Source organism: Acartia tonsa, chromosome 1 (assembly GCF_053477335.1).
Source record: "Acartia tonsa isolate MP-2025a chromosome 1, ASM5347733v1, whole genome shotgun sequence".
Taxonomy (NCBI): Eukaryota; Metazoa; Arthropoda; class Copepoda; order Calanoida; family Acartiidae; genus Acartia; species Acartia tonsa.
Window position 1 is genome coordinate 39,831,387 of NC_137260.1, and position 24,158 is coordinate 39,855,544.

The window sequence follows — 24,158 nt, forward strand, 5'->3', positions numbered from 1 at the left end:
CTCCTTGGACTGATTCTCCTCCTCCTATGGTACTAGAAGATGATTTTACAGGTGAGGTTTCTTATAGAGTAGCAATGTGTCCTGCTCCTTGGACTGATTCTCCTCCTCCTATGGTACTAGAAGATGATTTGACAGGTGAGGTTTCTTATAGAGTAGCAATGTGTCCTCACACTTGGACTGATTCTCCTCCTCCTATGGTACTAGAAGATGATTTTACAGGTGAGGTTTCTTATAGAGTAGCAATGTGTCCTGCTCCTTGGACTGATTCACCTCCTCCTATGGTACTAGAAGATGATTTTACAGGTGAGGTTTCTTATAGAGTAGCAATGTGTCCTCATACTTGGACTGATTCTCCTCCTCCTATGGTACTAGAAGATGATTTTACAGGTGAGGTTTCTTATAGAGTAGCAATGTGTCCTCCTACTTGGACTGATTCTCCTCCTCCTATGGTACTAGAAGATGATTTTACAGGTGAGGTTTCTTATAGAGTAGCAATGTGTCCTCATACTTGGACTGATTCACCTCCTCCTATGGTACTAGAAGATGATTTTACAGGTGAGGTTTCTTATAGAGTAGCAATGTGTCCTCATACTTGGACTGATTCTCCTCCTCCTATGGTACTAGAAGATGATTTTACAGGTGAGGTTTCTTATAGAGTAGCAATGTGTCCTGCTCCTTGGACTGATTCTCCTCCTCCTATGGTACTAGAAGATGATTTGACAGGTGAGGTTTCTTATAGAGTAGCAATGTGTCCTGCACCTTGGACTGATTCTCCTCCTCCTATGGTACTAGAAGATGATTTTACAGGTGAGGTTTCTTATAGAGTAGCAATGTGTCCTGCTCCTTGGACTGATTCACCTCCTCCTATGGTACTAGAAGATGATTTTACAGGTGAGGTTTCTTATAGAGTAGCAATGTGTCCTCATACTTGGACTGATTCTCCTCCTCCTATGGTACTAGAAGATGATTTTACAGGTGAGGTTTCTTATAGAGTAGCAATGTGTCCTGCACCTTGGACTGATTCTCCTCCTCCTATGGTACTAGAAGATGATTTTACAGGTGAGGTTTCTTATAGAGTAGCAATGTGTCCTGCACCTTGGACTGATTCTCCTCCTCCTATGGTACTTGAAGATGATTTTACAGGTGAGGTTTCTTATAGAGTAGCAATGTGTCCTCATACTTGGACTGATTCACCTCCTCCTATGGTACTAGAAGATGATTTTACAGGTGAGGTTTCTTATAGAGTAGCAATGTGTCCTCATACTTGGACTGATTCTCCTCCTCCTATAGTACTAGAAGATGATTTTACAGGTGAGGTTTCTTATAGAGTAGCAATGTGTCCTCATACTTGGACTGATTCTCCTCCTCCTATGGTACTAGAAGATGATTTTACAGGTGAGGTTTCTTATAGAGTAGCAATGTGTCCTCATACTTGGACTGATTCTCCTCCTCCTATAGTACTAGAAGATGATTTTACAGGTGAGGTTTCTTATAGAGTAGCAATGTGTCCTCATACTTGGACTGATTCTCCTCCTCCTATGGTACTAGAAGATGATTTTACAGGTGAGGTTTCTTATAGAGTAGCAATGTGTCCTCATACTTGGACTGATTCACCTCCTCCTATGGTACTAGAAGATGATTTTACAGGTGAGGTTTCTTATAGAGTAATAATGTGTCTTCATACCTGGACTGATTCTCCTCCTCCTATGGTACTAGAAGATGATTTTACATGTGAGGTTTCTTATAGAGTAGCAATGTGTCCTCATACTATATACTGTCATGATATCCACGTATATTCTACATCTATTTGATCCATAAGCTTTAGTAGAGACTCTAACTTATTTGTTTCAGTGGCCGCCCGACCGCATCCACTGTCGCACGCGCCCGCAGACGCGCCAATATGCGGCACTTGCAGCACCCTAGACCTACCATTCTTTGATCCTACCTGCTATACATGCTCAGATATTCTCAAGTCAAGAGAAACAAGGTAATAGTTATTTATCACAGCTTTCCGCGGATATTAATCGGTGTCGAAGCCATACTGCTGGAAAATGATTTTATTCCCGTGTGAGGGAGGGGACATTGGACTGTAAATTATACTGGTTCCATAAATTTTCTTAACACCCTCTCTAATTCATTGTAATTTTGCGTATTTGTATTAAAACTATACAACCAAAAGTTTTAATCTACAGAAATAACAAATTTGTTAATCATTATTGGGGATATAAAATATACATTAATTTATTCTCCTTTGTCTTGTTCCTAAAGATTTTTGTGCTATACCAGCCATACATATTGCGATTGTCAAGCCAAGATGTCTGTGTTTCGCTACATATGGATGATGTCATCCTTATTATTAATCTAAATAATATTAAATAACTTTTCTATTACCTATACTTTTTTTCATACAGAAACGCATCTGTTATCTGTATATTAATACACAAGACCTATTTTATAAATAATTAGCGCAGCAATAACATCTCCTTAACCCTTACAGATCGGGGGAGGGGGAATAAATCAGCCCCCCCCTCTAGTTTTTTCAATGTCATTTTTTTGTAGGTAAAATAGAGAGCTGTGACTTCATGACTTTTTAAGTTTAGTAATTATACGTCGGCAAGAGTTGATTTTATAAGAATATCTGGTCTGTGTCGGTTGTGGTTTCCGGTCAAAGTTGGTTAGGTGGCATCAAAACTAGATACAATTCTAAATAAATCTTAATTTCTACATTATGACTTTTGTGTATAAGGTAGAGACCTTTTTTTGCGAATACTTATATATCAATGAACATCTGAGAAAAGTGGTGTTATGGCCGTTTGACTGCTCCATGACCGATTATTTGTCCAGCTTTTACTATAGACAAATATCATGAATATCGTGGCTTCTATTACAGCTAGAGACCTAAATATTTTTGTGGTAAATCCTTGAGCAATAATAAACTACCGTAAATTGACCGCTACTAGTTAAGAGTAGCTACGACACTCAGAATCCTCAGAATTTATTTGTGTACGTATTAAGGTGTATAATATTTATATGAATATGTAATAGGAGAAGTATAAATAGGTTTATGTTTGCGCAATATTTTATTTAGTGTCCCTTCAGATCAGCGCAGATATTTATCGTATCGTATTTTAGACAGCTTTCAGATAATATTAAAATAAAAAAATATAAGATTAAAACTAGTTTTGTTAACCCGGAGGGGCCGAAGGCCCGGACTAACAAAGCTCTTATAAATCTTAAGATTATTATTCAAATATTTGTGAAAAATTGTCTGTAATACGATGCTAAACATAATTTTTCAGTATAACTGAGAACAAGTTCTTATCCAGAGGATATTAATCGGTTTCAATGCCATACTTTTTTATACCTCCCCTAATAATGGACATAGTTACCCTTGTTTTAATAGAACATTTGCTGCACTGTTAAGATATTTATATTTTATATGTAATATTCTGTTTCCTCCCAGCAGAGAATTCCATTGGGTATTATATTTCCTGGATGTATTTTTACATTTTACCATAGTGTAGATCTAAGTATCAATAAGTATGAAAATATGATAAGATTTCAAGATCATTAGTCAAATTTTGAAAATTTCAGAAGCAGAACTTTTATTAATAAATACATGAGCTAAAGACTTTAAATTAATTTTTTTCTTCTATTTTCTTAATAATTGTTTTTATTTCAGCATAAGCCAGATTCTTGCCATCATGCGTCAATGGGTTCCTCAAACACAGCTGGCAATTGACAATCTTATCAAGGAGGTACTGAAGAGAGGTGCACATCCTGATGACAGGTCAGAATACCTCTATTAGGAGAGGTTAAACTAGGTTATATAGATATATATACCTATAAATAGATAGATATACAGCTAGCTATTGATAATCTAATCATGGAGGTACTGAAGAGATGTGCACATCCTGATGACAGGTCAGAATACCTCTATTAGGAGAGATTAAACTAGGTTATATAGATGGATATACCAATAAATAGATAGATATACAGCTAGCTAATGATAACATAATCATGAAGGTACTGAAGAGAGATGCACATCCTGATGACAGGTCAGTTTTAGGTATATCTGTATACTCGGTTAGGTTAACATAGGTTATAAAATATACATATAGATAGATAGATATACAGCTGGCTATTGATAATATAGTCATGAGCAATAGGTCAATATTCCCTTAATAATTAATTATGAAATCGTGCATTTGGTAGTATTATCATTATTAGAAAAAGGTGATAAGATTAATTAAACTACCATTTTACTGTAACCCCCCCCGGCCCCCCTCTGTTAAACCAGGATGTAATATGTAAACATAATATTTCATTGAAATATGTCAACAATATGACATTTAATCAGGGAAGTAGGGGATATTGGGTTGTTTATTACACTAGACCCCAAAGTTTTATAATAACGTTTTCTATTCGTTGGCTCAACAACTTTGAGGACTATTATTGTATTTTAATGGTTGGTTTATTAAGTTGAGTGTTCGAATGTTTTAACCTTTAATTGTAAACTACAAAAAAAAGGATAGTTTTGTGTATCATCATTTGGGATGTACATCACTTTATCGGTCATTGTCTTATCCCTTCAGATCACTGCATTTAATAGATGAAATGCTTAGATCAAAATAATCATTAATGGAATGGATTCGATGTAAATAGAAAAAAGCTCAATATTTATGGACATATAAATATACAGACATAGAGATAAAACATATAAAATGACTAATTGGTTTTTAGCTAATAGTAATGATGTCTTTCCATTATCCTATATCATAAAAAACAGCAGGGATATATGGATAAGACAATAGATAATAAATTATTCTTACCCCCAAATATAATATTTAATAAGAAATTTATTTTATTCATAGTGATGGTTTACTTAAAACTGTCTAAATTATTGTACTAGGAATCTTCTTTACTAAATCATCAAGTAAAAATCTATGCTAAAAATTCAACATTTTTATAAAGAACTTACGGACTTTCTGGGTGAGTTGCTGCGCTTTTTTTATTGTACGTAACTATTACAGTAATAATCATGCATTGTTTAGAATCGATAGAACGATTCTGTGATATTTGTAAGTTAACGATAAAAGCTATCCGTATAAATTGACAAAAACAGTAAAAGTGTCGAACTATGACGTCAGAAAAAATTTACAATTAACAAATGAGAGGCCGCTATATATTTTACCACAGTGAATACTGGCTTCTTATTGGTTAATTGTTATTTTTTTCTGACGTCATAGTTCGACACTTTTACTGTTTTCTAAAGAAGGTGTATCAACTTTTTTTTTATAGCTAGCCGGTTCTTTTAGTAAGTAGTAGATGTAAAATTTTTCATAGAATTCAGATATGCAATCGGTTTTTTTTGTAGACCTCTTATTCTTTAAGTAATTTAAGTTTAAAAAAAAAATTAAGTCGATTTTAAGGTACTAAAATGCAACAAAAAAAGAAAGAAAATGGCCATTATGAACAAAAATAGTAAGATCTTTAATTTGACACCTTACTTTTTCAATTCTGTCAGGTAATTATTGAAAAAATCGATTTTTTTAAACCCACGAGAATAAAAACTTTGAACTTAATTTTATCATTTCACAGGTAAAAAAATATGGGTTCATATATACCTTTAGAATCAGAAAAATATTACGAATCCATTGTAAGCAAAATTGAAAAAAAAAGTTTACAATATAGTATATAAACTACAATAAAAGGAATTATATGAAAATATCATATTATATTATACAGGCAACGTCTTAATTCTTGAATTGAGTATAAAAATGGGAAGGGGGTAAAGAGGGGGTAAAAAAGGGAAGATGAAAGTGTTGCCTGAACAAAAAATATAATTGGCCATTTGTTTATTTTTTATTTTTTTACTTTTTTTCAATTTTGCTTACAATATTTTTCTGATTCTAAAGGTATATATGAACCCATATTTTTTACCTGTGAAATGATAAAATTAAGTTCAAAGTTTTTATTCTCGTGGGTTTAAAAAATCAATTTTTTCAATAATTACCTGACAAAATTCAAAAAGTAAGGTGTCAAATTAAAGATCTTACTATTTTTGTACATAATGGACATTTTCTTCCTATTTTTTGTTGCGTTTTAGTACCTTAAAATCGACTTAATCTTTTTTTAAAAAACTTAAATTACTTAAAAAATAAGAGGTCTACAAAAAAACCGATTGCATATCTGAATTCTATGAAAATTTTTACATCTACTACTTACTAAAAGAACCGGCTAGCTATAAAAAAAAGTTGATACACCTTCTTTACCAACGAACATATCTTAAAAATAGAAAATGTCGCTTCTAAACTATATTTATAGTATATTTCCAATGAAAAGTTTATGTGTATGTATTGCAATGCCAAAAGATTATATGCATTACATACATTACTTATTTATTGGCTTTTTGTATCCTCGATATCAAGGCTCGGTAGCCGCGCCTCAGTCAGCCATTAATTTAAAGCCATCTAGATGTTTTGAAATGTTGCTAAAAGGGGGATTGTCATATTATACTTATTTAGGTTTATACTTCCAGATGAAAATTGTAAAAAAAAATATTTCCGAGGCGGTTGACGCGCGGCTGTGAGAGGATGAATGTAACCTTTAAAATAGTCATAAACCTTTACTGGACTTATTGAAGCTTCATTGTAAAGGAGAACCATACTGGTTCAGCAATTAGGGAGATCCTTCGCCTTATACAAATAGATAGATATCCCATTACTTGGATAATATGAATAAATAATTAGGATAATAAAAATCAATCGAGCTATTCAAGATATGTTGAATTATAATGATTTTCTAATAATGTTCTTGCTTTAGCATTTCATGGTATTAATTAAAAATCGAATTAGTTGTAAATTCTGGTTTTCTAACCTTCCTATAATACCAAATTCGCAGATTAGAATCAGGTATTTAGGGATAAGTAAAATTTAAAAGATATCCCTCGTTTGCTTCAATTTATTGTTAAAAAGTTTTGAAACTAGTAAAAGTGTCTGACTCTGATTGTAACGTAAAAGAAATTTGCAAATGAGAGGCCAGTATACACTGTAATTGACCAATGGTAAAATTTATAATGGTTAATTTTTTGACGTCATAATCTGAGACAGCAACTTTTACTAGGTTCAAAATTTTGAACACTGGTAGATTAGAACTTAATCAGCATTTGATAATAAGTCCCCAACGTTTTTAAGTTAACAAATGAGAGAACGTGTTTATTAGACTTCGGGTATTTAGTACAACCACATTTCAATGTCCTCTGATCAAAGTTATTAAGGTCTAAACAATAAGCCAATCCTTCTATCACTGCATACAAATTCAATAGATTTAATACCATAGATGGTTAATTAGACACAAAATCAATTAAACTATTCGGACAATGAAACTTCTTCTAAAGATTGAGTCTTGTCAGCTAACTTTTACATAAACCTAAAATTGCCTTTCCTACCAAAATATGTACACTTTCTAGCCAATAATAGTGTGCGATTGTTCTTTAACTGGGCCACTATTAGTCCAACTACAGAATTGATTATCCAGACTCAGTATAACCATTGTAAATGCAAAATTTCTCATTATCCAGAAACAATTTAAAAAGAATCGAAACCAATTTTCCAACATAAAGTAACCAAAACACTGTGTGTAACACAGGGAGGAAGGAGACATTGGACTGTAAATTCACAAGTACCCAAAGTTTTATAACAACAATATCTTATTTGTTGTCCAGAATTTTTTTGACACTCTTGTTGAATTTTGATGCATTGATTCAAAAACACCGATTGTCAAAACTTTTCAACAAAAAATCAAAATCAAGGGGCAATTTTGTTCATCATGATTAGGTTGTATAGTAATTTATCGTCCAATGTCTTATCCCTTTATATCTCTGGTGTGTAACAGAACTTTGAAAAGTTTTGGAAAGTTTCACTTCTTTTATCTCACTAAAGGTTTTACTAGTGATGCAAATAATTGACTTTTAAACAATTTATTCAAGATAAAATAGCGATGCTACTCCATTTTAAATGTCCGTTGATTATCTCGGCGGCTATATGAAGTTCTGCCTATCTTGGCCATTTAATCATATTTTCGATTTCTTTAATCATCACAATAGTTATTTATTGTATTGTTTTATTGTATAATAGACAGCTTTCTATGGATACTAAAATGGAAAAGTATAAGATTTGTTATACCCTAAGGGCCGAATGCTAACCAAACTGGTATTAATTTTATTATTTTATTTTAATATTTATGTGAAATTGTCTCTAATACATTCTTTACATTATTTTTTTATAATGGATGAGAACTAGTTGTAATCCAGCGGATATTAATCGGTATCGAATCCATAGTAGAAAATAATTTATAGTTATTCTTTGGGGTTTTGTATGATTGTACAAGAAATGGATATTTTTTTAAATTTCAAAAGGCTTTAGGTAGTTTTAATTGATCTACAATATTATTATCAAACTAGCGGCTACGCCTCTAGAGGCCTCTAGTGGCACTTTAAATGTTTTTTTATTCAAGTCTCTACGATACCAAGCTATGTTGCTTTCTAGTCTCTTTTCAAGTCACTACGATGTCCTGCAATGTTGCGTAGGAGTCTCTATGCTTAAAATAAAAATTTCGAATTATTGTAATTTATCTTGGGAGGGTGGTGGTACCCTCCCTCAAAATAGTTATAAACCTTCCCGGGGCCTATGAGAAGCTACCCTGTTAATGAGAACCCGATCGGTTCAGCGGTTAGCGAGATCCTTCGGTAAAAACACACAGACACACAAACACACACAAACAGATAGACATCCTATTACTTTAGTATAAGGATATATTGTAAATGTATTTTGTAATCTACAAGTGCAAGTATTTTAAGTATTGTACTATATAATTGTATAGCACTTATTGTAAGGAAAAAGGAAAACACATGTATTAAAGGAAGAGTGTTAAAACTGGCCAAATATTTAGCATACTTTAGTATAAGGATATAAATTTTAAAAGCATCTTAATTATCACAAACCTATGATTGAATAAATTTTGTCTAGAAGACGAAGTCCTAAATTTGAAATTTTAGGATCATGATTTAAGCCTGTTGTTCAGTGTTCACTGGCAAAGGAATATCCCCTGGTATTCAGGAAGGGAGTGGGGATTTGACAGGAAATTATACTGGTATCCTTTTCTTTATAACAACACCTTCTTATTTGTTTGCTAAAACTTTGGGTACTTTCATAAGATCTTGATTTGTTAGCAGTGTTTAAACTTTTCAACCATTATCTTAAATCAACAAAACGGTTAAATTTGCTTTTCATCATTGGGGATGTATATTAATTCATTGTACATTGTCTTATTTCTTAAAATGCATTCCTAGTATTGCAGATTCAGCCATCTTACATCTAGCAGCAAAAAAACAATTACTTTCATTTTTTATCTTTACATTCCTGAATTTTGTCTAGCACATATTGTTGTTGTGATAATGGATGTAGAATATACGTGGATATTATGACTGGGGGAAATTTTCTTCAATTTATGTTGCTAACATGGAACTCGTTTATTGGTCAGTTCTTTCATCCAGAGGATGGGGTAAAGTTTTGGATGGAGGATTTTCATCAAGTTTCACTTTATCAGAGTATATGAAAATCTGGTGAAACATCCAAGAAATAATATATCCATTAGCACATATTGTTGTGATGAATACAAAACGTTGCAATGAAAAAAAACTAAGATTGGAAATCAATATTACTTTTCTTTGCCTCTATACTCTATTTATTACAGGGTGTCCAAAATAAAATATGTAAATATTTTATTTTGGACATTTTTATTTACATTGGAGCTTCTCATAGGTCCTGGGAAGGTTTATAAGTATTTGGGGAGAGGTTTACAGAGAAATCGCCCCTAGAAAAAAATAGAAGACGATGAAAGTCCATGAAAAAAATCAGCATGTGACGTCATAAAAATGAGGAATTATGCATATATTTTTTAGGTGTTTTCTTTCCCACTCCTCCTCTCCTCATCCCTCATTTTTATGACGTCAGAATTATTTTTTTGAGCGACTTTCTTTGTCTTCAAAAAATAACCCCTTACCCAAAAAAAACATTAAAAATAATTTTTTTTGTTTTAAAAGCAGCTTATAGTGCGTAATAAAAATGATGTCATACAATACAATTGACCAATGATAGGCCAGTATACATATACCATTGGTAAATATAAATGTATACTGGTCGATCATTGGTCATTTTTTTCGTATAACGTCATTTTTTATTAGGCTCTATAAGCTGCCTAAATTTTATAATCTATTTTTAGGGATTCTTTGACCGATATGAGCCTGATAATGTATGCTGTGAAGGCTGGAGCTAGCGGGGTTGGTTCTGTCGACATTGCCTGTAAAATTACTGAGTACCTCATTCAACAGGGGGCTGACTTGTCTGCTAAGTAAGTATATCTTTTTCATCTCAATCAATAGAGCTATTTACATATAACCAGGGAGGGAGAAGACATTAGCTGTAAATTTCACTGGTACCTAAATTCTTATTAGTACGCTATAAAACCCTAGGAAATTTTGATTAATTGGTTCCAAACTAGTATTGTCCAAACTTTTAAACAAATGATTTTAATCAACAGATTTGGTTATTTTGTTTATCATAATATAGGGTATTTATATTAATTTGCCATCCATTGTCTTTTCCCTTAAGATCCCAGCATATAACTGTATCTTAAGGATATAAACAACCAAATTTCTGATTAGATGTCGTTGGACAGATATGACCCCACTCCATTATGCAACCTTCTTTGATGTTTCCCCGGTTGTAACTTCATTACTGCATCATACTAAGGTAGTATGTCCTTAAATATAGGTAGTGCAACTATGCTATAATTTAAATTTTTTGTACATGTTTGTTTATTTATCTTTCTTTAATGCTTCTCCGGTTGTAACTTCATTGCTATATCACAATATAGTAGTTTCTTTTTATATGATAATGCAATTAGAAAACGTCTAAAAGTAAATCGGTGAAAAATAATGTACGTTCAAAACCTTAATTTTATACTTCTGATAATTGCTTTTCTTCGTAAGAGTCAAAATACTTTACACTTTTATTTGTCATGCAGCTAAATACAATTATTTTACTAAGTTGAGCTCATGTTCTTTACACAATATCTTTACTTGTTCTTTACACTATAAGATATATTTTTAGGGTGCTGATGTTGACACCCCCTGTGTAGAGTATGAAAATGGAACCCCTCTTCATATTGCGGCATCAAATCTGGCTTTGGGAGCTGCGAGGTATATTTCCTGCGCCGTGTTTCAATTAGGCTTTAGACACCATATTTTAAATCAAAACTTAAATCTCCATTATACAAAAATTGCAAATTTGTTCCCCGCCCTTTTATTTTTTGTTAGGAGGGGGAGGGGGAGGGGGGGGGAGGTGCAAAGAAAACTTAAACTATTGGTATCCTATAAAGCTATAAAGTATTAATTTTCAAACTTTAGCGTGAGACACTAACAATTTTTACACTCGAAACAATCGTATGATTTTGGCTATGGGAGGGGGAGGGGGTATATTGAGGTGAAATCATAAATTTTAAATACTTCAACCTCAATATTACACCTTGATCACCCCTAAATTATTTATTTTAGAGTTTTATTGAAGTTTGGCGCCGATCCAGAAGCAACAGACGACCTTGGACGCAGACCCGTTGAATGTATACCTGATATTGATAATTTTGATCTTGTGGTAGATGCTCAAGTAAGTGTTACACCTCATATTAGTAAACTTGAAAGAAGGCCATGCAATGTATGTAATGTACTAATATCTGTACAATTTTAATAGATGCGAAAATTACTAAATATGACACCTTTAGTAGTTTCTACAAAAAAAAATGTGAAGTGCTTGTATGCAGGGATGGCAGCCGCGCCTAAGCCTCAAATTCAAACCCGTTTGGATGCTTTAAATTAAAAAAAAATTGCTATATTTTGGTTATGTTTAGACTTCCATATGATTTTTAAAATTATGAAATGTTGATTTCCCCGAGTCTTAATGACATCTGACGCGCGGCTGCCAAGCCCTGCTTTTTATGAAAGAGATTTGTAGAAAGTTAGGATTTTCCCAATCAAGCAACTTTAATCATGCTTTCCTTTGTCCATGCTCCTCATTCATGAGTGCCATTAATTATGGTGGCTTAATATGGAAAACCTACCAAAACTCTAGGCCAGAGTGATGTAATAATTGAGTAGCTTCCATGGGGATTGTGGGTCATCTTGTATTGTATCATAAAATACACTCATCTGAGCGCGAAGCTTACCAATCTACGATAGGCCAAAGGATTCTCTCTTTCAATCTCTGTGTGCATCTAAATCCTAACTTCAGAGAATCATGGCTACATACATCATAGACGTCCAAGCTTTTTATTTGGGGGGGGGGGGTAAAAATGTTTTAAAGTGGGGGTAATTGGTTTTTTGGGGGGTTAAAATGGCGCGCGAAACGCGCCGAAATTTTTTTTAACTCCCCCAAAATTTTTACCCCGGGGGTAAAATTTGCTTGGGGGGGAGGGGGTAATTACCCCCCTGAAATTTGCTGGCAGGGATAAATTTTGTTTTCCCCCCACAAAATTTACCCCCGGGGTAAAATTTTTTGGGTAATATAAATTTATTAAATATTTAGTATTAAAAATGCGCGCGAAGCGCGAAAAATTTTTTTTTGTTAGAGATTTTTTTATTTTGGGGGGGGTATTTACCCCCCAAAATTGTTTAAGGGGGGTAAATACCCCCTCCTAAATGTTTGGGGGTGAATTTTAAATGGAGGGGGGGGGGGGGTAATCACACCATTATCCCCCCTCTTGGACGTCTATGACATACATACATGAACAATATCATATTTGTCTTTTTTTAGCAATAATTTAAATATAGATTTTTATTTAGGAAATAATTGAAAAGATGACAAGATTGTTAAACGAGGGTTTGGACACAAAGCCAAGATTTCAATTTTCCAGTGGACAGTCCATCAGCTCAGTTTCTAAGGCGGGAAACACGTCTATTTCTGGCAGATCTATTTTACAGGTAAATTTATTCTATCTTTTTGTCTAAAATAAGGAAGGGATAGACAATTTTGCTCAAATCAATCTACAATCCAGTTTATCCCCCAAAAGTAACTTTAAAATGTTTTAATAAAAGAACGATTTAATGAAATAATTCTATCCCTGCATCCCTGGTTAAACACTCTTTCTGGTTTTTTGGTCCAAAGAAATTACGTAAATATTTTTTTGGCCACTAATGTTAAGGAGAAGAACGCTTGAAGTTTCAAATAACTTGAAATATTTGAATTTAGGCAATGGGATTGAAGTTAAATGACACAGTCCTTATTGGTAACAAACTTGGTACTTTAAGGTAACTAATATTGAGAATTTTAGGACAAAAGAGTCATAACTAGTAACTAATTGTCATCGTCCACAGTGCCGTTTTTTTAATAAGTTTATAGGATATTTTATTTTTCGTTGTTAATGGGTTCTGTTGTCCTTGTAAAAATATAAAACTAAAATAAGTAGAGCTCAATAGTGTTGGTTGGCAGATATATAAGGTTTATTATTTTGATGCTTTTTAAAGATAGTTTAAGTAAAGGTTAGTAGAGCCCCACAGGGTTAGTGCCAGAAATACGTTTTTCAAAATATTGGAAGGGGGTTTTAGTTGTCAATAAATGACCTTGAGTGGAAGCACCTTATTTTAATTTTTACCTTAGCATATGTATTTGTATTTGATTTTATGATTGTCATATTTTAGATTTTGTGGAACAACAGAATTTGCCACTGGTATGTGGGCAGGTATTGAGCTAGAACATAGGGAGGGCAAGAATGATGGCACTGTTCATGGTATCAGATACTTCAGGTTAGTAACTTTGTATTTTAATTTTAAGTTTTTTCTAAAAATGAATGTAGAATATACGTGGTTATTATGATAGGGGAAAATTGTCTTCAATTTAGCTTTCTAACATGGAACTCATTTCTGGCCAGTTCGTGTATCCAATAGGAGGAGAGGTAATGGGGTAAAGGTAGTGGAAGGGAAGAAACGTTACTTTAGCCCGCTGCGAGTTTCACATTAATAGAGAACATGGAAATCTGGTGTAAGATCCAAGTAATTATATATACCTTGTCTTAAAAGTCACATTGTAGTCACATGATGCCTTCTTTTAATAGACCATAATAATTCAAGCATAAAACAACTATTTTGAAGCTTCTCATTTGTCTATTGTTTAATAAGGATATTAAATATTCCTTAACACCTAAACCCCAATAAAAGTAAATGGTCACTTATAGTTGGGCTAGCCCTGCTCCAAATGATTAGACACAATTATCTTTCAATTTGTGGGTTGCAGTTTGTTGGTGAATTTTTTTTTATGGGGGAAATCACCCATGAATACGTTTTCAGTTTTAACACAATTTCTTCCGAGATTCAAACCCATTACCTCCTGATAAAGAGTTTTTCTATATGCTATATGAATAAACATTATATATATAGATGTGAGAAGGACTATGGAATATTTGTGCCGGCCAACAAAGTTATGAAAGCTGGCAAGGGATACAGACCTAATCCCCCGGAGATTAAAAGACAACCTAAAGTGTCCACTGTGAACTTTGGAAAGGTAAGAGTATCAGTTAGGGAAATAATGCATAGTAGAACAAAATTAGCATGGACTTAAAAAAGCAAAGCACTCCAATTAAAAAAATGTCCTGAAATCTAATTTGTTAAATTAATTAAAGGGACTGTGAACGTAAATTTTTCTCATCTTAATATCAAATTTTAACATTATCTCATTCATAATATCTCACAGATAGAGCAAAACGCGCTTTTGTTTGCTTAAAAAACGGCTTTTTCCGACGATTTTTATAAGGTAAAGGGAAAGGAAGAAATTTTCCGTATTATATAAAATGTGCATTAAATTGCTTTTTTCTCCCATTATAGCTAAAATTAAACTTTTTCACATAGTTCTTGATTTTTCCTAACGGTTAAGCTGACTTTTAACATAATCCTTGCTTTAAACCAATGTATAGTTACTTAGAAATTGATAAAATAAGCAATATTTTTTATTGAAAACCAAATACAATAACAAAGCTGGAAACAGGTTTTTTTATTAGTATCCAATTAACTTTAAATGGCCCATCTCTTGCCCACCTTTAATTACAAATTTGTAAATAATAAAGACGCAATATTTCTTTATAAACAGTCTGATAAAAGTGTAAACTAATTCTCCAAAGTGGGTTATTTATTGTCCAACACAATAAAAAAGGATATTATTTGTAGACAGTGAGGTATTTTTTTGTCAATAATACAAATTTAAAATAGGTCTTTATTACCTAATTTCTACGTTATAAAAAAACTAATTGGCATTTTTTATCATAAAATAAAACCTTAACAGTAAGTAAACTGTTTTAACTATATATGACAAGTTAAATATCCCTACAAACATTATAAGAAACAAAAACGTTAAGATTTTCCCTGTTTTTTCCTTTTTCCCTCCCAAAATACCATAATATCAAGGCATTATTCCTGGATATTTTTGTCAATAGGACGTTTTTGGTTGATCAGTGTAGTGAAATGTGCTTAGAAAATGTCAAGATTTGATAATCAGATGAGAAAGTTTTACGTTCACACTCCCTTTAAGTAGCTAATATCAAAAAACGTTCTGACGTTGTGAAGTACACGATAAAGTTATAAAATAGCTTTCCTCGGATATTATAATAAAAAAATATATGAATAAAACCAATTTTGTTAGCCCCGAGGGGCTAAAGAACCGGGCTAACAAAACTGGTATTAATTTGCTGATTTTTATTTTAATTTTCACTATGGCTTGGTACCTGTTCTAACCCAGCGGATATTAATCGGTTTCGAAGCCTTACTGGAAAACTTTTAAAAAATATTTTATTCTAAAACAAAAGAATCATTACATTAAAGTTAAAATAATAATTTCATTGAAAACAAAGAAACTTTTTTCTCGTATTCATTCGAATTCGGTGGATAGGAACCGGTTCTCATCCATACGAAAAAACTATGTTTAGCATCGTATTATATCCAGTTTTCTACGAATATAGAAAATTAGAAATGTACAATCATAAGATTAAAACCAGTTTTTTTAGCCGGTGCCTTCGGCACCACGGGGCTAAAAAACTAGTTTTAATCTTATAATTGTACATTCTATATCCGCGGAAAGCCGTTTATAATACGATACGAGAAATAACTATTATCATTTTATTTTCATACAAAACAAAACTTTTGTCAAAAGACATTCATTTTATTTATTTTTAGCATAGATACTTCTTAACTTAGACTTTGAATTTTAATTTAAACTTACATGTTTTAAAACTCTTCTTATATCAGTTACAGCAAACATTTATTTTAACACAAAAGCTTAAATCATAGATGAAGGGAACATTAAAACCTACGATATACTGGCCCCTGAAGTTTAAACACGTTCTATCATTTGTTTGCTTGAAAAGTTTGGGGACTTTCTTTCATTAAATCTTGATTATGTTGTGCAAACTTGCAGTACCAATTATTTCCCCATTAAGTTTCCTCTATGAAAGGGGTAATTTTGTCATATTTGGGGTCCGGGGATGTATAAAAATTTTTCGTTTTCTCTTATCCCCTAAGATTATTAGACACTCATAAAGCATTTTCTCTAAAACATGTTTAAATAGGTTGACGTGTCCCATGTACGTGGACGAATCCAGAGTGCAATAGCTGAGATTGTCGAGAGCACAAATATTCGCATTGGAGACAGGGTCATTGTCAGAGAGGTCATACCTGGCAAGTCTGATAGGGGTGTTGTCAGGTAATATTATCATTATTATAGTCATGGTCAGAGAGGTCATACCTGGCAAGTCTGATAGGGGTGTTGTCAGGTAATATTATTATTATTATAGTCATGGTCAGAGAGGTCATACCTGGCAAGTCTGATAGGGTTGTTGTCAGGTAATATTATTATTATTATAGTCATGTTCAGGGAGGTCATACCTGGCAAGTCTGTTGTCAGGTAGTTAAGAATTAATATTATATTTTTAAACACCATAAGGAAAAAGGATAAGAGGATGAATACTCACCCCTTTTTCATTGTAAAATACTACTTCCCCCCTACTAAAATAATTCGTCTGCTATTTATGTAAACCGCCCACGGCTTTTTGCATCGTAATCATAACCTATTCTATATATAGAAAAAAAAATACAAAAATTTTTTTTTTCTTATTATTATCATTATTCTATAACTTATTAGGTTTTTAAAAAAAATTTTAGAAAATATTTAAAATATAATTTGATTTAGGATCTTAAATAACAAACAGCCAGGGACGGCTTTGGTCTGGTAGAAAAGTTTGTTACGCCTAGTTTAAAAATTGGAGGATTTACCTTTTATGATCAAAAATTTATTTTTTTTCAAATTAGCTTAAATGTAATATTTAAATCTAATTAACATGATAAAACTTTTAAATGTTTACTAATAAAAAAATTAATAGTTCAGCTGTAAGCCACCACGATCGCTAGTTGTCTACTTCAAATTCTTACTTGAAAACTAAGGATAAATATTAAATAAAATATTTCAAAACTGTGTAATAAAAATTAGTGAATAATCTGTAATGCTATCTACGTTTTTTCTAGGATAATACTCGTTTTTACAATATTTTTAACATTTTCAAGTGATGTTATTTAGCCCTCAGGGTTTGGCCCTTTAGTGACGAAAATCCAAAACAAGAAAAATACAGACAAAATAAAATTAGATGAACTCTTTGATATTCTAGTTTTACATTCAAAGCTAGATGGCACTGAAAAACTGATTATTATGATTTACAATCAAGTTCTTATATAAATTTGTAAAAACGTTTATTTATTAAGTAATAAAAGTTAGATAGACTGCAATATGAATCTTATAAACTAATAATGTGTGTAATAATTAAAGTCAGTAGCAAAGTTAAGAGAAATTAATAATGATAATTTTATATTCTTTTATCAGGTTTTATCAGAATTGGTAATATTTCTAAATATTTCTATATCATCCTATAAAAATCAGATGTATGCTTCAAACGGCAACTATAATTGTCTGGAAATTACATTTAATTTTAAAATATTCCCATTTTGAAAAGTGGTGGAATAACACTAAAAATTTAGCGCGGCAATTGCTCAATATAGGCCTCTAGGCCCACTGCCTATTTTATTCCTCCAAATACCTTGATTTCTCTCTTTTATTATTTTCTCTATGTTAAACACACAACAAGCCTTACGAAATTATAACTGTATTACAGTCTAATGTTATGTAAGCTTGGCTTCTTACGGACATAATTTATCTTATTGCTTTAGATTTATTGGCTCTGTGGACTTTGTTGATGATGATAGCGACTGGTATGGCGTTGAACTGGATACACCTATTGGCAGGCATGATGGTACTGTTCAGGGTATCAGGTACATATATAGATAGATAGTTTCATAGAAAGATAGATGGATAGGCTGGTATAGAGTTGAACTGGATACACCTATTGGAAGGCATGATGGTACTGTTCAGGGTATCAGGTACATAGATAGATAGATGCATAGACAGATAGATAGTTCAATAGAAAGATAGATGGATAGGCTGGTAATTGGTATAGAGTTGAACTGGATTCACCTATTGGCAGGCATGAGGGTACTGTTCAGGGAATAAGGTAATTAGATAGATAGTGAGATAGACTGGTATAGAGTATAACTGGATACACCTATTGGCAGGCATGAGGGTACTGTTCAGGGAATAAGGTAATTAGATAGATAGTGAGATAGACTGGTATAGAGTATAACTGGATACACCTATTGGCAGGCATGAGGGTACTGTTCAGGGAATAAGGTACACAGATAGATAGTGAGATAGACTGGTATAGAGTATAACTGGATACTCCCATTGCCAGGCATGGTGGTACTGGTCTAGGAAGGCATATTTTATTACAAATTTAGACAGGTTTGTCTGTCTTAAAAAAGAACAAACCATTTTAAGTACTTGAAATATATAAGAAATTAAACTTAATAGTTTCTTGTTTCTAGATATTTTGCAGCGGGCAAAGACAGAGGAGTTTTTGTGACTGCCAAGAAAATTGAGAAAATTTGTCATACTGACGCCCAAGACAGTCTTGAAGAAAGGTTTCAAGATTCTATGACCATAAGCCAGGTAAGGAAAATTATCAGAACAAGGATAAAAACGTCTTCAAATGTAGCTACACAAGATGTGAAATGCTAACGTAGCTTTAATAAAGGTTAAGCTTTGTATAAGAATATTCAAAAAAAATTATTATTGCTGCAGTTTTTGATACATTAGGAAGTATCCAGATAGATATTTATGAAATAATAGAAAAATGTAGTTCTTTTAGAAATTTAATTTGTACTGTACAAAATAAGGTTATGCAAATTGTCACCTAATTGTTTTATTGACAGTACAAAGTTTTTTTTTCATTCAAATAATTCTGCAAATCTTTAAAAAAGGGATTTTTCGTTTGGTGATTTTTTCGTTTTAAAATTAAATAATGAACAACAATAAAGGATTGCAATAAAAGTTTTACAATAAGTAACTTACAGTAGATTTATGACGAAGTGACGTTTGACAGAACATTTACTAGATGTATAGAAACTGCACAATTAATTGCATTTGATGACAGCAACTGGCTATTCGATTAATTGTAATAAGATTTTTTTATATAAGGAATCCTTGGATGCTCCTTATTCGCGAGTACCCAAATCCATGTCAGTGAGTAGAACCCAGATTCTTCCAGAAAGTTCTAGCAACAGTATGTCGTCTTCTGTACACTATATGCCACCCAGCAGGCCTGTACGGAGGTCGCTTTCTCTAAGGTAAGAATTTAAGGATTGTTTTAGAAAGTTCTCTCAACAGTATGTCGTCTTCTGTACACTATAGGCCACCTAGCAGGCCTATGCGGATGTCACTTTCTCTTAGCTAAGTATAAATAGATTATTCCAGAAAGTTCTATTATCTTCTGTACGCTGCCTATATGCCACCCAGCAAGCCTGTACAGAGGCCACTTTCTCTTAGGTAAGTATGGATAGATTATTCCGGAAAGTTCTTGCATCCTCTGTACAGTTACACCCTATGCCACCCAGCAAGCCTTTACGAAGGTCACTTTCTCTTAGGTAAGTATGGATAGATTATTCCAGAAAGTTCTAGCATCTTCTGCATACTATATGCCACCCAGCAGTCCTGTACGGAGGTCACTTTCTCTTAGGTAAGTATGGATAGATTATTCCAGAAAGTTCTAGCATCTTCTGTACACTATATGCCACCCAGCAGGCCTGTATGGAGGTCACTTTCTCTTAGGTAAGTATGGATAGATTATTCCAGAAAGTTCTAGCATCTTCTGTACACTATATGCCACCCAGCAGGCCTGTATGGAGGTCACTTTCTCTTAGGTAAGTATGGATAGATTATTCCAGAAAGTTCTAGCATCTTCTGTACACTATATGCCACCCAGCAGGCCTGTTTGGAGGTCACTTTCTCTTAGGTAAGTATGGATAGATTATTCCAGAAAGTTCTAGCATCTTCTGTACACTATATGCCACCCAGCAGGCCTGTATGGAGGTCACTTTCTCTTAGGTAGGTATGGATAGATTATTCTAAAAAGTTCTAGCAACAGTGTGTAATCTTCTGTACAATATATGCCACCCAGCAGGCCTGTGCGGAGGTCACTTTCTCTCAGGTTAGTATGGATAGAAGGGGTAGAAGGGGGCGCCGTGGCTCAGTGGTAACACACTGAACTACGGTGGTGAGAGTTCGAGTTCAATTCTCCGTGTGTTGACTCGAATTTTTCATTCGTAATAATATTCACGCAACTCCCCTGGTTGTGTTAGAATTGGATTATTGGGTAAGTTTGGATACTCAATAGTCACGTACATAATATCAGTACTACCCTTATCCCAAGCTCCTCTGAGGAGAGCGTCATTCATTACGGTGACTTAAATTGGGACACCTGCCATACTCGGCGAGGGTGAGGTAATAATGAGTAGCTCTCATGATACAGCGGGTCAAGTCATAATGTGCTTGAACGTGGAGCTTGATAGCCCTAGTGGCTAGACAAAAGTGTTTCAGCCTACTCCATGAATACTTAGGCCCAAACCCTAAGAAACTATGGCTAATCAATCAATCAAAAGTATGGATAGATTATTCCAGAAAGTTCTAGCATCTTATGTACAATATATGCCACCCAGCAGGCCTGTACGGAGGTCACTTTCTTTATAAGTATGAATAGATTATTCCAGAAAGTTTTAGCATCTTCTGTTTCTGTATACTACATGCTACCCAGCAGGCCTGTGCGGAGGTCACTTTCTCTTAGGCTAGTATGGATAGATTATTCTAGAAAGTTCCAGCAACAGTATGTCATCTTCTGTACACTACATGCCACCTAGCAGGCCTTTACGGAGGTCACTTTCTCTATAAGTATGGATACGTTATTCCAGAAAGTTCTAGCATCTTCTGTATACTATATGCCACCCAGCAGGCCTGTGCGGAGGTCACTTTCTCTTAGGTAAGAATGTATAGATTATTCTAGAAAGTTTTAGTAACAGTAGTCATTTTCTATTATATGTCACTTATACATAAATTAATTTATCTATTGTCTTATCATGGAAAAATAAATTATTATCTTGGAGGAAATAATCTATATTTATATTATTGTGTTAATATTATTAGTTTACAATGTCCAATAATTGATTGCAATCATTTTAGGTACCATGAGACGAGAAAACCCTCTCGAGGCCAGGATGATGACCGGCCAGCCTCTTCAGCTCAGGGCAGACCTGGCAGTGTCACCAGCCTTTCCAGGTAAATATAGATCCCCGTAGGCTTTTAACAAGGGATCTAAAGGGATAAGACAATGGCCGGTAAATTAATGTACATCCCTAATGATGATACAAAAGTTACCCTTTCAAATGATAGCAATTAGTGGTTGAAACGTTTGGACACTTAACTTAACTAAAGATGTTAAGCCAACGAATGAGTAAACGTTATTATAAAACTTTGGGGACTAGTGCAATAAGCAGCCCAATGTCCCCTCCCTCACTGACTTCTACAATAATTAGTTGTATATGGAATATTATAAATAGGTAGAAATTAAAACTTATGAAATCTCTTTGTAATTAAACTAATCTATCACTCTAAATGTTTGTACGTATGAAGCTACAATTTCTCAACTGTTATTCGAGATAGATCTAAATCTAAAAGTTTTACAATATTAATAATCTGAACCTAACTAGGTATATATTTAGCGATTCCTTATTTTTAAATTTGCTTCTCTTCTTAAATGTAAAGGAAATGTTATTTCTATTTATTACTTTTTTATTTTATTTTTTATTCAATTCCTTTTACAATACAAAAATAAAAAAAATTATGCTAATAATATTGATACTTTTTTTCAATAAGGAAAAATAATATTTTCATATGAAGTTAATATTCTTTTGATGTAGTGTTGCTAGGCAGATAAGTTTTCATAGGATGATACAATTATATGAAGAAAAAAAGTGTAGCAACAAGCTATTACTGACACCAGTAATAAAATTCCAAATGATGACAAACAAAATTAACACTTCTGAAGATTAAAATTATTTGTTGAAAGTTCTAGACTTTACCAATCAAGATATGATAAAATTTCTAAGCCAACGAATGAGAAATCATAATTGTAAAATTCTTAGTACAGTGTTCATTCCCTTACATACCCTAATTACAAAAAAGCGACACCACTCTATAATTACTGCTATTATAGGAGCACGTCTATTCGGCGGATAGTTGACCCAAGCAAGAAAGATTTCAACTGTGGACCTAGCCCGCATATCAGCAAATTCAAGAAAACTATTGACAAGAAATATCTAGAGGTAAAGCATATTTTTATTTTATACAGTGTTTATCAGCAAAGGTATAGAAAGAGTTATAAACCTGCCCAGGACCTTTGAGAGGCTACACTTTAAAGGAGAAACATATTGAATCAGTAATAAGCGAGATCCTTACGCAAAGAAAGACAGAAAGACATAGGATTAAAGTACAATTATTTACTTGGTTATATACTTACTAGCGGCTTCGCCCCTAGCCTCTAGGGGCTTTGCCCCAAGAGGTAATTTAAAAAAAAATTAAGTACTACTGGTGCTGCCGCCAGTAGTTTTATGTGAACTAACTTCTCCATAAGAAAAAAATCTAACTTCTCCATAACAAAAAAATCTAACTTCTCCATAAGAAAAAAAAATCTAACTTCTCCGCAAGAAAAAAAAATAAAAATCAGAGGAGGGATTTTTTTTTTGAGGGGGGGGGGGTGTCCCACCCCCCAAGAAAATAGCTTAAAACCCCCACAGCACCAATATGTACATACCCTGAAGAGTAGAATCCGATCGGTTCAGTGGTTACCGAGATCTTAAGCTTCAGACGGACGGACAGACATCATTTTACTTTGTATTATAGATGGCAGTTTATTGAGACTTTTTACGCGAAAATAAAGACGTTCGGACATGTCATAATTATAGAGTACTTGCGCTACAAAACAATTCCCTCTAGCTTAGTCTACTTTTCATTAATGATGGATTGCCAACCAACAAAACTCAACAGTTTTTCTCAGGGATAAAAGAACTGTAAATTGTAATATCATGCTAATATTGGCATATTCACTAAGTATGAAGAAAATTATAAATACATTTATTGAACATAATCCTTAAAATTTCAACAAGAGAAGTTTATGTAAGTTTATTCTTAAAAGTTTTGGTTGGCATTGTGATTAAATCACGTAATTAAGAATTTTTTCAAAATCCGTTAAAATACAGAAACAGTTAAGTGAAACGTACGTATAAACAGAGCGATGTACTTACTCCAGCCATAGAAAACTGCGCTTTAAAAATTCTGGATTTATAAAAAAAAGGATAAATAGAGTTTTTCAGACTGTGTACAAATCCTTTTCCTTAATTGTTATTTGTTTCTTTTGATTAACTAACACAGAAAACTTTTATTCATAATGCTGGCCGAGATTTATTTGATAACAAGAACATTTATGTCTATAGGTATCACAACTTCTCAAGTTGAAAATCAATAAAAAAAAGAATAAATAGAATAATATACGGCACTAGTGTTAAAAAGACATTTTATCAATTAAAAAAACACGCATCTTAAAACTAGGAATATTTTTCAATTACATCTACT

At 33.1% G+C, this 24,158-nt stretch overlaps 1 protein-coding gene across 8 annotated transcripts in view; it reads left to right on the plus strand.

Annotated features, from left to right (window-relative positions):
* Positions 1-24,158, plus strand: part of LOC145319279 (CAP-Gly domain-containing linker protein 3-like) — a 42,870-nt gene that overhangs the window by 124 nt on the left and 18,588 nt on the right. For 2 of the 8 annotated variants that reach the window (XM_080161320.1, XM_080161372.1), the window contains exons 2-18: positions 1,852-1,987; positions 3,683-3,790; positions 10,285-10,413; positions 10,727-10,814; positions 11,175-11,263; positions 11,618-11,726; positions 12,899-13,036; positions 13,305-13,363; positions 13,754-13,858; positions 14,489-14,612; positions 16,666-16,799; positions 18,314-18,415; positions 19,025-19,148; positions 19,677-19,810; positions 20,200-20,214; positions 21,711-21,806; positions 22,744-22,852. In XM_080161320.1, coding sequence (XP_080017446.1) covers positions 1,852-1,987; positions 3,683-3,790; positions 10,285-10,413; positions 10,727-10,814; positions 11,175-11,263; positions 11,618-11,726; positions 12,899-13,036; positions 13,305-13,363; positions 13,754-13,858; positions 14,489-14,612; positions 16,666-16,799; positions 18,314-18,415; positions 19,025-19,148; positions 19,677-19,810; positions 20,200-20,214; positions 21,711-21,806; positions 22,744-22,852 — 1,799 coding nt within the window. Of the gene's footprint in view, positions 1-1,084; positions 1,144-1,521; positions 1,564-1,605; positions 1,648-1,851; positions 1,988-3,682; positions 3,791-3,871; positions 3,925-10,284; positions 10,414-10,726; positions 10,815-11,174; positions 11,264-11,617; positions 11,727-12,898; positions 13,037-13,304; positions 13,364-13,753; positions 13,859-14,488; positions 14,613-16,665; positions 16,800-18,313; positions 18,416-19,024; positions 19,149-19,676; positions 19,826-20,199; positions 20,215-21,495; positions 21,511-21,710; positions 21,807-22,743; positions 22,853-24,158 lie in introns of those variants that run through there. The other 6 variants (XM_080161356.1, XM_080161364.1, XM_080161346.1 and 3 more) reach the window with 6 other exon arrangements.